This window comes from Tinamus guttatus, unplaced genomic scaffold (assembly GCF_059628265.1).
Source record: "Tinamus guttatus ecotype Peru unplaced genomic scaffold, ASM5962826v1 Tinamus_guttatus_pri_ptg000154l, whole genome shotgun sequence".
Classification (NCBI taxonomy): Eukaryota; Metazoa; Chordata; class Aves; order Tinamiformes; family Tinamidae; genus Tinamus; species Tinamus guttatus.
Window position 1 is genome coordinate 735,108 of NW_028288688.1, and position 14,729 is coordinate 749,836.

At 43.9% G+C, this 14,729-nt stretch overlaps 1 protein-coding gene across 1 annotated transcript in view; it reads right to left on the minus strand.

The window, feature by feature from the left end:
* Nucleotides 1-212: 212 nt before the first annotated feature.
* The window catches only part of LOC148595099 (uncharacterized), a 97,151-nt gene continuing 82,634 nt past the window's right edge, over nt 213-14,729 (minus strand). Inside the window, exon 3 of the mRNA XM_088522493.1 lies at nt 213-304. Within this exon, the coding sequence (XP_088378619.1) occupies nt 213-304 (92 nt within the window). The remainder of the gene's footprint in view (nt 305-14,729) is intronic.

Sequence of the window (14,729 nt, forward strand, 5' to 3'; positions counted from 1 at the left end):
GCCCCCTCTCTCGGGGCGGGTACATAAGATGGCGGCAGGCAGCGGGCAGGGGCGGCCCGCTCGGATGGCACCGGCAGAACAGCCTGCAGCACCGGCCGGGCCTCCCCCCACGGCGGCCGGGGGCCGGGGGCCGGGCCCCAACCATCTACTGCATGACCGAGGCAGAGCTGGTGGACGTGGCTGGGGCTGGGGCTGGCCAGGGCAGCAACCATCTACTGCATGACCGAGGCAGAGCTGGTGGACGTGGCACTGGGGGTTCTGGCCGAGGTCAGAAGCTGCAGCGCGAGGAAGCGCAGGAGAAGACCTGCAGCACAGCCAGCATAGAGGAGCGCAGCAACTGCGACACCTTTTTTCAAGGTGATCTAACAAGCGGAAGCGGGGGCACAGACAGTGTAGGTGCCACAGGTGCAGGCATGGGCAGGGGGGTTAGCGATGGATCTCCAAACACCAGCGGTTTTCAGTGGTGTGGCGGTCCCGGTCCTGAAGTGCTTGCAAAGGCTGCCGTGGCTCCGATGGCCACTTTGCTTTTGGCTTTCACATCGGGTTTGAATACTAGGTGGGGCTCGGCTTTGAACCCATTCTCTCTGCACCAGATCGAAAGCTTGCAGAGGGTCTGTTCATCAGCCTCTGTCTGCACTCCCACTGCTTCGCTCTTCCCGAGCGCCTCCCGTGCTGCCCTCCAAGTCTCCCTCTCCTCCCTTCCTCTCTGGAGGACCTGCCGTATCACTCCCCATGTCTTTAGATCTTTCGCACTCCCTTTAGACATACCATATTCCGTTAACGCGGTGGTACATCTCCGCCAGTGCTGAGGGAATAAAACTTCCCTGGCACTGTTAACTGCCCCTTCTTCAAGGAGCCGCTCAATGCAGCTCTTAACTGCGTTCGATTTCATAGAAATCCCCCATTCCCGAGCACCAGATAGTACGACCTTGACTATCCCTTCCATGATCCGTTTCCCTCGACCACCAGCGGTCCGCCGCCTCCGAGTATCACGTCGGGGTAACCACTTGTTGCCTGACATTGGCAATTGACTCTGTCCGCCGAGGCGGCCGGGCACGCCCAACCTGTGCCCGGGCCAAAGAGCACAGACACCAATATGAGGATGCTGCAAATGGCCTTTATTGATGGATAACAAGGTGTTATATAGCTAAGGTTTACAACGTCACATCCGCCTGCTTACATCATAGACTAAACACTATTGGCTATTAGGGGCCCTATCTTTCCGTACAGTGCGATATCTTCCGGCCACCGGACCCTAACTATCTGCAACAAACTCACAAACTTCTAACCCACTCTGGGAGAGAGGACTTTGTTGCAATGGATCAATTTTTAAACCAGAGGATGTTGTTAACCTTTTTCATAACAGAGTCTAACAAATCCCAGCCAGTACTACTGCACTGGGTTTGAGTATCTGTAAAAGATATATACATATAATCATAGAATCAGTATGGTTGGAAAAAACCTTCAAGATCATTGAGTCCAACCATAAACCCTTCAACACACTGCATGCTAAACCATGTCCCTAAGTGCCTCATCTACTTGAACATCTCTTCTTGAACACTGCCAGGGACAGTGACTCCACCACCTCCCTGCCAAGGGAGTAGTTATCAGTAGTTATTCTGGAGAATAGACCAACCCCTGTATCATTACAACCTCCTTTCAGGTAGCTGTAGAGAGCGATAAGGTCTCCCCTGAACCTCCTTGTTTCCAGACTAAATAACCCCAGCTCCCGCAGCCACTCCTTATAAGGCCTGTGCTCCAACCCCTTCACCAGCTTTTTTGCCCTTCTTTGGACACATTTTATTTGTTTATATAAATACTTACACATATTTATAAGATACCAAATCTTGATTTTCTGTTTCTACCAACTTTTCCTTTTTTCCTTTTATTTGGTTGTATAGCTATAAAACCCCACTGTGTGCTATGAAAACCCCTTGGCTTTAGGGACTTAGGCTGGAGAAGAGGTACGTGATGTAGCTTTAGCAGTGCAAAGGCAGTCAGTGTCAGTAGGGATTTGCACATTATCTGAGAGTGGGAGCGATTCCTGCACCACAGCTGCCAGTGCCACAGCACCAAAGTATTGGATGAGAAGAAAAGACTTTTTTTTTTTGCTCAACTGCTGCTGTTCACACGCAGTGGGGTTATGCTCCTGCTGATGTGCTCTCTCTGCACTAGGGAGAGGTGCTGCTTGGCTGGTGTACAATGATTTTAGACAGGACAACTCTTGTGGCTGTAGATTTTCTTCTGCTCTCAGACATTTCTCAGTTTGGTAAAGCTCAGCCCAAGGGAGAGTTTGGGTTTTACTGAAAGTCCTTTTGGTCTATCCTTTGTCCTTGACCTGAGGACATTTATGGGGAGGGAGTCACTGACCACAGCATGTGAGCAGTGCTCTGCTGGCAACCTCATAGCTCTGTGCAGAAAATAGATCAAAAGGGGTTAGTGTTAAGAACAGAAATATTCCCCGTGCCTCTGCGTGCATGCCTGTCTGCCTGGCCGTGTCAGTGTCTGTCTTTCTGACTGATACAGAATGAGAAAAGAAATGAGAGTTTCAAATTTCATCTTCTTTAGAAAGGTTTATGTATCAGGTTAGTACTAAGGAGAAAAATGAACAAAGCCTTGGAAAGGAAAAGGATTCTCCTTGTTGGCATGTACCTTTTTCACGTCGTAAAGGCACTGCACTACCTAAACCCTCAGTCCTCCAAGCACTGATATGAAGGAATGACTCTATGCCCCGAAACAGGTCCCCTGAGGGATTTAAATCTCTAGAAATTATTAAATTTGAAATTGTACAATCATTAGCAAAATTCTTGTAGCTTCACCACTAGGGAGCACCAGCAGAAAAAGTATATTAGAGATTTCCTGTGTTGAAACCAAAACATAAATATGAAAGAACAGCATATAAGCCATTTGATACTGATACAATAAATACTTAGAGCTGTAGTTTTTAAAAACTTGCTGCTGAGAAAGTAGATGAGTCAGGAATAACAGGGCAAGGGATTTTAATTTATTTGATCAACAATCAAGATCTGTAAATTGATACCGATCAAGAGCTGGGCTGAATCATCTCTGCAACTACTGGCTGTTCTTTTTCCAGTTTCCATAGGATTGGTATCTTTATCACAATCAAAAAAGGCAATTACCAGGCACTGAAGGAGTCTTTTTCCGCTGTATATGAACTGTATAGGTGAAATCTGAAGTACATTACAGAGCTGAGAGAACAAACACCTTTTTTTTTTTTTTTTTTTTTCCTTTTTCCTTTTTCCTTTTTCAGTGGCAGATAGGATTAGAAGTTCCTGACAGTGTTTGAAACTGCCTCAGAGTGAAATGAAAAAAAAAATCAGAGCCATTGGTCAAATCCCAGGCTATAATGCCAAATTGACTGGCCAGAGATAGTAGCTAACAGTTTACCTTCACACCTTTGTTCATCCTTCTCTTATCAGCAGCACAGCTATAGGTTCTCTTACTCTCGCTTTCCACCTGAATTGGACATGAAGCATCAGAATTGCTATCATATCTATGCACAATGGGGTGCCATTAAGGACAACATCAGACTCAGTCGTGAATTTTTTCTGATAGTTTGGTTGTAGCCATGTATGCCCCCATCGGTCTGGTCTCACAAGGGCATTCAGGAGCCTTAATGCATGGATGCCAGGAAAATCAGGCTCAAGTTGATACAACCTCAACTCCTAAATGGCTTTGTGAATACACGCTGCAGCGTATGATGCACATGGACTCCGGTGTAATGAACAAAAGACACTTTCTTAAGCATCAGATAAAACATATACTGTACTAAACTGGATATAATTCCTTATTTGCAAAAAGCACACAAAGTGCACTTATTAAATAAGCCAATAGTCTAAAGAATTGCATCAAAATTATCTAATAAGCTTCTTGATCACGCACCAGTCATGCGGTTGCAGTTTTCTTCTTTTTCTTGCTTTGTTCCTTATCTGTTGATAAGATGTTCTGTACTGCCGTCCTTGAGGTTAATTAACAAGACACCTGGACTGCCATCCTTGAGGTTGATTATCTGCTAACAAGGCATCCTGTACTGCTGTTCTTGAGGTGGGCCTCCACACACACCAAAGTATATAATAAACTGATCATTAATGTAAGATTTAATATCTTGTGTTCAGCTTTTAATCCTAGAAAATGAGATTAGTCTTGATTATTCTGTGGCTCAGGACCCACTCAGGTTACAGTTCTTCCCATTCTTTATTTTCTCCATCACATGACAGCTGTAATGTCATCCTTTGGGAAGTAGCCTCTTGCATGACTCACTGGTTCCCACAGAATAGAGAAGGCTGATTGCAGAACAGTTTACTGCTACAGGGGCTTTACCAGGCTTTTCTTCTGCAGCTGAATCCATGATTGCAAGTAAATTCTCCAGACTAACATAAACATGCAGTAGCTGTCGAAAGACGCAAGTTGTAAGCATCTACAGAACGGATTAAGTGGATGATAGTATATTGAGCAGCCTTCTGCTGACATGAAGATTAGCACTTGCTCTCTTGCAATTCTAATGGGCACCAGGGCAACAGGCTACCGCAATGATGCTCTTGGCAGAGCGTCCGCATGAGCATCCTCCACATACAGCACTGTGCACAAGCAAGAAAAAAAAACTCTGTTGATCTCGCAGTGGGAATGGCAGGTAAACACTGCTAGATGTAGAGTTTGCCTTAAGGTATACAGCCCCGAAGAGAATAACAGTGAAGGTCAACCTGGCCTTCTCTCTAAACTACAAGCAGAATTCATGCTTGACAATTTATGAAAACCTTTTTGGTTATTATATGGAAACTAAACAGCATTCATCTAGCTCAGCATGGTAGCCCAGTTCCAGCTGGATTAAGGTTCCCCCACAGTGGCAGGCTATTTCATATCTTGTTCTTCCCAACAGTCCTAGGACTGTGATAAATGTGCTCTTCATATCAAGAAAAAGGGTAAAGGAACTCAGGAGGAAAGGTCCAGGTCCTGCTCACTTGTGCATTGCAATGAATATTAAGGAGATACATGCAGAGGGCTTGCTTGCGCATTGCAGTGTTGCAAGGCTGGGCAGACACACAAGTTTCCTTGCTGGGCACTGCTCAGCCCACTGTGCCATTGTGTTTTGGGGGGCAACAGGAAATAGAGCAAGAAGTGAGGCAGCTGAGAAGTTGAGACCTGAGAAGCTGAGAAACTGACACCAGGCAGGAGTCTATGTGAAGTAGGTTTGTACCTCTGCAAAGCTAGACAGGAGGACTGAGAGAGCTAAGATCTTGAGGGTTGCTGACCATTGTATATGTGCCCAAAAATGTAGCACATAAATACCCACTGCAGATAGAAACCACTTCAACAGATGAGAGTGAAAAGCAAGGTGCATGCATGGGCAAGCTTAGCTTGGCTCATTTGGACTTTCGTCCTGAAATATCCACGTATGTGCTAACGGACCAGCTGGCAGTGAAGCTGAACATCAGCTACCAGCATCCAAGAACAGACAGCCTACTCTAAAGAAAGGCTTGAACGAATCCTCCTGGATCTTTCTGGGGGCACAGACTCCCCTTTCCTGCCCTTCCTCTTTTCAGACTCAGTTCTCTGCCCTGTTCAGGGCACCCTCCACCCTGGTCCCAGCAGCAGGAGCTGCCCTGGAGGGAGGAAGCACTTGGGGACATCCCTGGTGAGGGGGGAACCAGCACCAGCAAGACAGAGTGACATTTGCATGAGTGCCCTTCACCTCTCCCCCTGCAGAAGTCCCATCACTGCTGAACTTGCAGTTCTGGAAAGATGTGAGAGAACATCAGGCAGCCTTAACTTGGTGCTAATGAACTTGGTCATGACTGTATCACGATAAAATGGTTTTAACACCATTCAACTTAGCTGACTTATTTTTTGATTCATGTTGGTATGAGTGGGAAATTTTTAACTTAAATGTGCTTGCAGTGATTGACAGGCTCATGGGGTTATCTTAAGATATCCTACTATCTAGCTCAGACACCCGTTAAAAACAAGTTTTCAGTAGCCAGTTCTTGTTCAGAGGTTTAATGAGTTCAGCGATCATTCCAGTAGGCCAATGCCCATTTTACAAAAATAAACCCAGAGAACCGACAGTCAATTAAGGTAGGTTTCTGCCCCTTAAGCTGGTCCCACTTTAGACAAAAGATGATTTATTCTGTACCTGTTCTACAGATAAATAGGAGACTTGAGGTGCTTCTATAATTACTAATGTTCCCTCTTCTGGAAGCAGTGGCTATTTTCATACCACAGCTCAATAAAGGAAATGCGAGAGGCATCTGTGCTTTGTTTATAGCTCCATTAGCCTTTCTTGAACTGTAAATTACTTGGCAGCAGCTAAGAAAGAAGGGAAAGGCAAGGCTGAATGCCAAAGGAAAATTCATGGCTTTCAGAATTCAAGACCTAAAGCCATAGTTCTTTGAATAGTTAGTCCTTATAATTATAAAGCTCATTAGTGGAAGTCAACACGTTTACTAAATGTTTAATTGTAGCAGAGTGCATAGTGAAATATTAGGAGTGCTTTAAAAGATTTTAGCTATGACTATATTCCGTGGCAGTCTTTACCAACAGTCCACCTCATCCCTTTCCTATTCTTCATCAATTAGTAAACAAAAAAGGGAAGATAAAAATGGGTTTAGAGTCTGTCTAGGACACTTGAAATTTTCTGAGGATAAGGAGAGCTAAGAACAATAAATGCATGCATTTTCCTCCCACTTTCAGCCACCTGTTTTATACACAATGACAGCATTAGGAAGAAAACATAAAGAAGCTAGCCTGAGAGGTGCAGTGATGAGAAGCACAGTGCCATAATGGCTCTGGAACATTACAAGTAGCATAGATGTGAGTAATTGCATTAATTCCCTTTAATTACAAGCTGTGACCTGAAACAGGCTGCTTCCAAGAAACATGACACACCAGCAATCAAGACAGATTTAGAAAGTAACAAGTATATGGTTAGATCTTTATGATTACAGCCACAGGTGGAATGACAGATGTGTATAAAAAATGTGTCCTTGTTCTACAAGTCACACACAGTTGTAGTAGTGGGACAGGTAGCAGGTCCTTCATCACATAGGGAACCCTACAGAAAACATTCCCAGAAGAAGGGTGAGTATGGAAATACTACTTCACTCTGCTTCCCCTGAGTGACTAAACATCATCTCCATCTTCTGAAATTAATGTTTTTGCTCTTATGGAAAGGCTTTAGAGACTGCAGGTTACACCATAGTGTCTGATGCGTTGCAGAAAGACAGAACCATTCTCACCATGGGCACAATAAGGATGGTACCTGAGAGGCATTCAAACCTTAGAATACACCTAAATGCCCCAAGCAGCATCCTTACAGCCCTGTCAGGAGCTGACTGGATTTTTCTAATTGTGCTGACCAGGTGAACACATGCCTCTGAAGGCAGGCAGACTCCTGAGATGGCTCTACTGACAGAGCTGAGACAACTGTTTCTCTATCATTCCCCTCCAATCCCACTTCACAGAGAGAAGGAGTTTGCGGCATTGCTGCACCATTTGTACATAGCTCACCTGCAATTATGGGAACTCCATGACTCAGAATGTTTTATTCATGAACCATCTACAGTAACACACAGCACAGGGGACTCAGTGCTGAAGCTCTGCTGCATGCTGAAAGCTAAGTTTTTAGCTGTTACTTTCTAATTCTTGTGCCTTGCACCAATAGTTGTGTGTCTGAATGAGAGCTGCATGACAAACTTGCTGCATGAGCATTTACCTGTATGTCATCTACAGGCAGAGCACAGTTGGCTATGCAAAACATATGTGTGCCTTTGCATCGAAGGATAACTGTATATGCATGACCCCTTGAACACCTGTATGTAGATGTAAGGAAAATTATATACTATGCAATATGACTCAGACAGTCATGCTACTAGAAACCCTCCTTCTTACCCTTGCCATTGCACTCTCCCATACTGCATGGTGTGAAACCCTAAGAATGACCCAGCTCCCAGCTCTGCTATATCTTCTACAGCTTCAGCCTCCTCAGCTGCACCATAAATCCTTGTGCATGCAGCACAACAAAGGGGGATCTCTGTTATCAGCCTATCTTATGCTGCTATATCCTTCATAGCAGACATGGATGGAAACCCACACAGACTAATGAAGAAAGGAGAGCTGGCCCTGTACTTGTTCCCTATCCTCTGTTCATGCCCATATGGTTGCATGCTGTCCCTTCCCCTGCCCAGGGTGTCCATAGCTCCTCAGTGATTCAATGCTGCCTCACAAAAAGGAGACAGCATCCTGTCCTTCCCCACTAGCCAGCAGGGCTAGGATGACTATAATCACTGATATTTTCTGAGATATAGAGACACTTTGTGAAAGCCATAAAATTCAATGATTTAGACAGATAAAAACACCTATTTCTGAGGAGTTTATGAACCTCAGCCTCACTACAAATATGCCTATATTAACAAATCTTGAGGTAGATCCAACAGGTCACACTGATTAATGATTGTAAGTCCATCTATCACACAACTCTGCATTTTTCCAGTGTTGTTTTAAAAATATCCTAGAAAGCATATGTGAATACTTATCTGTCAAGGAATCCAATGGCCACAGGCCACCAATAAGAAACCAATTAACAACTCTATTGGGGCCCACATAGTTCTGATCTCCTTATTTGCAGGCAGATGGAGAGCAGAAGAACTTATAATTCCCTAAGACATCATTTACAAATAATTGAGGTCTTGTTTTTTTATAGATTTTAAAGACAATTAAGTCTCTCTGGAAACCAACAGTGAGTCTCTAACTCCCTCAACTGTCCTTTAAAATCTCAGCCTAAAGTCTTGCTCCTGTTCCCATTGCAGTAATTAAATTAATTAAATTCAGAATAGGGCATCAGAGGGAAGTATAGTCCAGACAACTAAACACAATATTTGGAAACAGAAATTATGACACCCAGTCCCATGTTTGCTTCTGATTCTTCTCTATGGATTTCACCAAGTCACTTACTTTCCTGACTTTTTTCCTCATCTATTTTTAGGCTTTGTGGTTTATTCACCTATTTCTAAAAGGATGTATTCACATTCAAATTCACTACATAATCTTTAAATTGTTAATTTCCTTGGATAGAGACATCACTGATAATTAATCAATCAGCTCTGCTTCTCATCACACACTGCAGCATAGTCAAGCATAGTCTTTTAAAACAAGTCTGGATTCTCATCTCCGCTATCTGCCAGCTACATGTACTCACACTGTAGACAGAAAATAATGTTTTATAGCAGGGAAGAATACAGCAGGAGGGTTTATGTTCTGTACATGTGAACACCAAGTATCCAGTATGTGAGGAGACTGCTGACAGAGGAAGTTGTTTAAGATATAGCCTGCATTGTCCTCTGTGATTTAACTCCTCAGGAAGCAGGTCTCACAGCCAACACACTGTGCTTGGGCTTCTGGTGCATCAACATTACAAATTATGGGCATTTGGAGGCTTGCTTTCTTACCCAAAACTTCTTCACTAAATCTTGCAATTCCTGTGAGTTTGGTCACATATAACCCTTGCTTTCAGATTCTACCTGCTTTCCAGGTACATAACCCACCTGGGAACAAGTGAAACAACCTGGTCCAATGCCTGTCCCAGGAACAGCCCCCCAGGAGCACCTCGCTCTCTCTGGAGAGAGGGAGAAAAAAGAAGGCCGAGACTACTGGCTCAGAAGAGACATCTACACTATAAACTCTAAAGCCAGGCTAGGTAAATTCTAAGCCAGATGTTTACAAGATGTCAAGCCCACGGAATATTATGTATAATATTTCTTAACACCACCTTTGCCTTGTAAAGATATTCATAATAAGAGGTTTTCCAGTACTGCTAATGGCAGTAAGCCTTATGAAGCTGACTGTACCACTATAATTCAGACAAGGGAACGTGTAGAAGCAAATTAAGCAGCATATTTCAGGCATTTGCCTTCTTTTTCTTTCCCTCCTTATCCCAGTCAAGAAGGTCATGCAAAATATCTTTCATTTCATTACAGGCAATTTGAGTCATTAATGTCCAGCTGACACTGTAGTGTTAACTTTGCTCTGCAGAGGTGAGAAAATGGCTAGTGACCTGTATTTTCTAAACTGTAGAAACAGCATGGTCCAATTATGAAGGCACAGCTATGGTTAGCTCCATCTCTAGATATAATCAGGCCATTTCTTCAGACAAAAAAATTAGAAAAAGGTCAAACTTCAAAACAAGGTCATAGACAGAACATGGTGAAGAAGAGCAAAGGACTCTTCATTTTGAAATGCTTGTGATATTTTTGTGATAGTAGTGGCTGGAGGGTTTTTTTTTTTTTTTGGTATGCAAGGTGGGTATTCAAGGAAGGGACTATTACAATGATGAGCTGAAAGTTTGGAGAAGAGGATGATAACAAAGAGGATCATGTTTTGTGTGACCAGACTCATGAAGGAGTTTTAATTGTTTTTCAAAGTGATACCTATACATTCATGATTTCAATGTCAGCACACTAACTCAGTTTTATTTTTCTTATGAATGAGTGAAGTGAGATTCATCTTCACTGAAAGGATTTTGGTATTCTTGTTTTGATGACTGTAAAGCTCTCTTGAAAGTGTTAGAATGACTGACCAAAGGTAGGATCAATTCTCAGAAAAAAAAAAATCATCCAGACCGTGTGCTATCTAATTAGATGTGATCCAGGTGATGCCTCATGGCAGTTGAGTGCACAGACTTCTAATTTCTAGAATCCTCACAATCTGATTAAAAGGAAAGATGGTGTGATCCAGGGGCAAATTTTAGGGCTATTCTATTAAACAAAACAAAACAGTACCAAAATAATTTGGAATGGATTTGTAGGATGTGTATTGAGCTACAGCTAAAGTGAGAGAACAACAACACTGTATAACTGGGATCTTGTGTCAAATGTTCTTCCAAGAGATATCATGACTATTATAAATATTGCCTAGTGTATACATGTATACATATGTATTATACTGAACTGTTTTCTGCCAGACACAAGGCTGAAGAGGTATTACTACAATATTGATTGAATGTTTTAAATATTACTTGAAGCCTAATTGCTTTGTTCACTTGAGAATTCACAAACATAAGCAACATCTCATCTTTTTCAAGTCCTCAGGGATAAATATGAAAACTGGATCTTTATTAAGCCATAGCAGAACCTTGTTAGCTTCATTCAGGGAAGTGATTTGCAGCCAGCACCATCACACTTTGTGCAAGAAGCACACAGAGACATTTAATGCCTTAGTATTCACTGCTACCTACCAGCACTAATTTAACCTGAGATTGTGTGGATCAGTGTTGCAATAAGAATTACTGCATCTTATAATCCATAACTATACTGCAGAGGAGTCAAGCAGCAGACACTGAAAAAACAAGTCATGCCACCCTTAGCAGTGGCAGGCACTGGAACCAATAAAATACAATAAAATAAACTGAGCGACTGAGCATTTGCCAAAAAAAAAAGGGGGGGGGGGATTTCTTTACAAAACAAGCACATCTTAAGACCTACAGAGGACCCTAGGGATAGCTTAGTTCATACTTAGCCCCTGCAAAACTCTTGCAAAAACCACAACACAATTGCAACATTCTTAGTTTCTAAGCACTAACTGAAGATCAGCTGAGTGGCAATACTTTGAACCCTCTATCATTCCCAGATGCTTGGATTCATGGTTTTGATTAAACATTTACCTGCTGATAGAAAGACGAGAGCCAGGCAATAAGATGGAATATATGCTGCTTTAGCAAGTGTAATGGGAACACTAGAATTTAGAGCAAACAGGAACTCAGTCCTAAAAGTCTAAGATTTATCCAAGCCCCAACTCTGAGCTGTGAAGAGGGAACTTATTTCAAAGAGACAGATCTTGTTCCTGAATTTTCTGTGGGTTTTGTTGTTGTTGTTTGTTTTCCTGCAGAAATGCTGGCAAATTGCATGGTTCACCACCTTCAAAGCAGCAGAATTAGTGTAACTTGCAGATGGCATTTTAAAGAAAGTAATCTGACCACCATCTGGAGGCACAGCTGCAACATAAAGGCACCTGTGTGTGTCATGGAGCCTTGTTCATATCCCACCATTCCCAAGATTGTAAGGGAGAGGTTTCTCCCCACAGAACAGCCAAGTGCAGCTTGGTCAGGAAAATAATTTGAAATAAATGAAATGGATGCAAGTACAATTTGCATCTCTCCAAGAAACCGAAGCTCATAGCGCTCCAATTCTGCAAAAGCAGAATTCCTAGGCATTCAGCTGAAGAAAATGCCATTGCTTAGGGATAGCTGGAAGATATAAACATGGACTACCTGGTGAAAGACAAGTACAGGCTAAGATCACATTAAAAGATGTGACCTAACCACCACACAAATGACTACACAGATGCAAATGCATACTTACAACCCAAATAGGGAGAAGCTGATGCCTTCTTTTCCTCAGAAAGGATTTATTTGGAGGGTCAATGTGTTCTAAGCTGCCTGCTATACAGGCAGAAAAGATGCATGAAAATCAACAGGAGACAAACATGTTTGTCTGCTCCTTTGCTCTTCTGAGGTCACCTCTCACCCCATTCAAGTGCATACTTGTATGCACACATGATATTTACAGGGCAGAATCACTCTTTTTTTTCCCGAAGCAGAAAAAGACATTGTATTGGAGATGGAAATTTCTATGATCTGTAGAGTCATAAAAATCTCCTGTGGGAAGCAGAGGCCAGGCCTTGAGGAAGATGATGTTTGCCTGCCTGGGTTGAGCGATAAGGAGCACGGATGCAGCTGCTCAGCCCGGTTTACAGGCAGCCTCCTCCGAAAACCTGTTGAAGCCGGCCGCTCGACCGGGCTTGTAGCCAACATAACCGCAGACGTCCTCCAAACTAGCTTTGGAGGTCAAACACCCGGAAATGAGGAAGAAGAGTTTGTTAATAAATTTAGATATGATCTATTTGTAGGTCTTCACAAGCTCTCTTTTCTTCCAAGCAAGTGGAATCAGATGCTACATGAAGTAAATATTGTCCCAGTAATGATCCAATCTCTAATTTAATGCATTGAGCATTTATGAGAAGAGTTACAAGAATTTAGAAAGGCCATTTAAAGGAGCTGAGCCAAAGTGTGTTCATCAGTATCCATCAGTAAATCTATATCTGTTCTGGATGGGCTCAGGATTCAGCAATAATCACGCGAGAACGAGGTGACTACATCAAGCATTTATTCAGGTGAAAGCACATAAAAGAAGCAAAGCATGGATAACTACTCATGAGGTGATACCTGCCGGCAGGATACTGGACCTGAACATCCTCTCGAGCTGGCAGATCAGGGAGAGAGAGTTGCTGATCGGCTCCCGCGGAAACAGCCTAGCCCTCAGTTAGGAGTTTCTCCTTCCCCCTGCTCTCTCCACACTGTCCTCTCTATGCCCAGTGCATCCTGGCACGTAGGGTCAGTACAACCCAGGAGGCAGCCCGGGGGGCAGACAAACTCCACCTTCAGTTGCGCAACTCTCCCCCCTGGGTGCGCAGGCACGCACACTAGTCGAGGGTCCCAGCCCTCCATTTGAGGGTCCTGCCTTCCTCCTCTTCCTCCTCATTTCCAGGTGTTTGACCTTCAAAACTAGTTTAGAGCATGTCTGCGGTTATGTTGGCTACAAGCCTGGTCGAGCGGCCACCTTCAGCTGGTTTTAGAGGAGGTTGCCTGTGAACGGGACTGAGCAGCTGCATTCATGCTCCTTATCGCTCAGCCTAGGCAGGCAAACATCTTCTTTCCCAAGGTCTGGCCTCTGCTTACCACAGGAGATTTTTATGACTCTACAGATCATAGAAATTTCCATCTCCAATACATGCCACCCCGTGATCTGTAGAGGTCAATCTATCGTAGCGAAGCACCCGAACAAATAACGTTTTCATAGCAGTCTCAACCATGCCTTGTGTCAGCATCATTATGCAAGGGATACAGCATATAATAATATTGCAAATAGAAATAATAATAATAACAGTTTCTGTAGCCATGGCCAACCCCACGTCCATCACCATCTAATCACCATCCACTCTCAATGGACGAGTCAGATCCTGTAATGTCTGGAGCTGGGCATGCACAGACGTGGCGTGGTCGCTTAGAGTCAGGCAGCACATGCCCCCTGTCTCCTCACATCTGTGGCCATGCATAAGCAGAAGCGTATCTGTTGCAGCGAGGTTGCGGGCTGAGCCGAGTCTACATCTACCAAGGATGATAACAAAGCCGTTGTTGTAGCATTGCAGGATTTTGCTAGCCAGCATCCCAGTCTGCGTAGTGTGGTCAATGCTTGCGCGGCAGCGATCCCCGGAGCCGATGCCTTCGAGCAATGATGTTCTTGCATCTCTCTCTCTCTCTCTCTCTCTCTCTCTCTCTCTTTTTAGGGGGTAAGCCGCCCTATTCCGCAGGGTGGCGTAAGCAGTCCGGCGGGCCTACGTGCAAGTTAGCAGAGTCAGCATAAGCAATTTTCAGGCAAGTTCTGTGTACTTAGTCACAAGTTAATTACGCTAGCTGTCACTCATGCCAGCAACAGGCCGCTTGGCCTACGCTCGCCTCCTAGATGGCCCTCAGAGAGAGAGGTGGCCATCACTCACATCAAGGTCTGGCATGGCATGTGTCCCCACCGCTCAACGCCTAATGGGTTGCAGCCAACAGCGGAGCTCGAGGTTCTTCTTGGTGGCAAACACAGAGGCCAACCCAGTCTTGCCCTTGACTATGGTAGGAGGTGCTTAGACTTTTCAGCTGGTCATCAAGGTAGAGT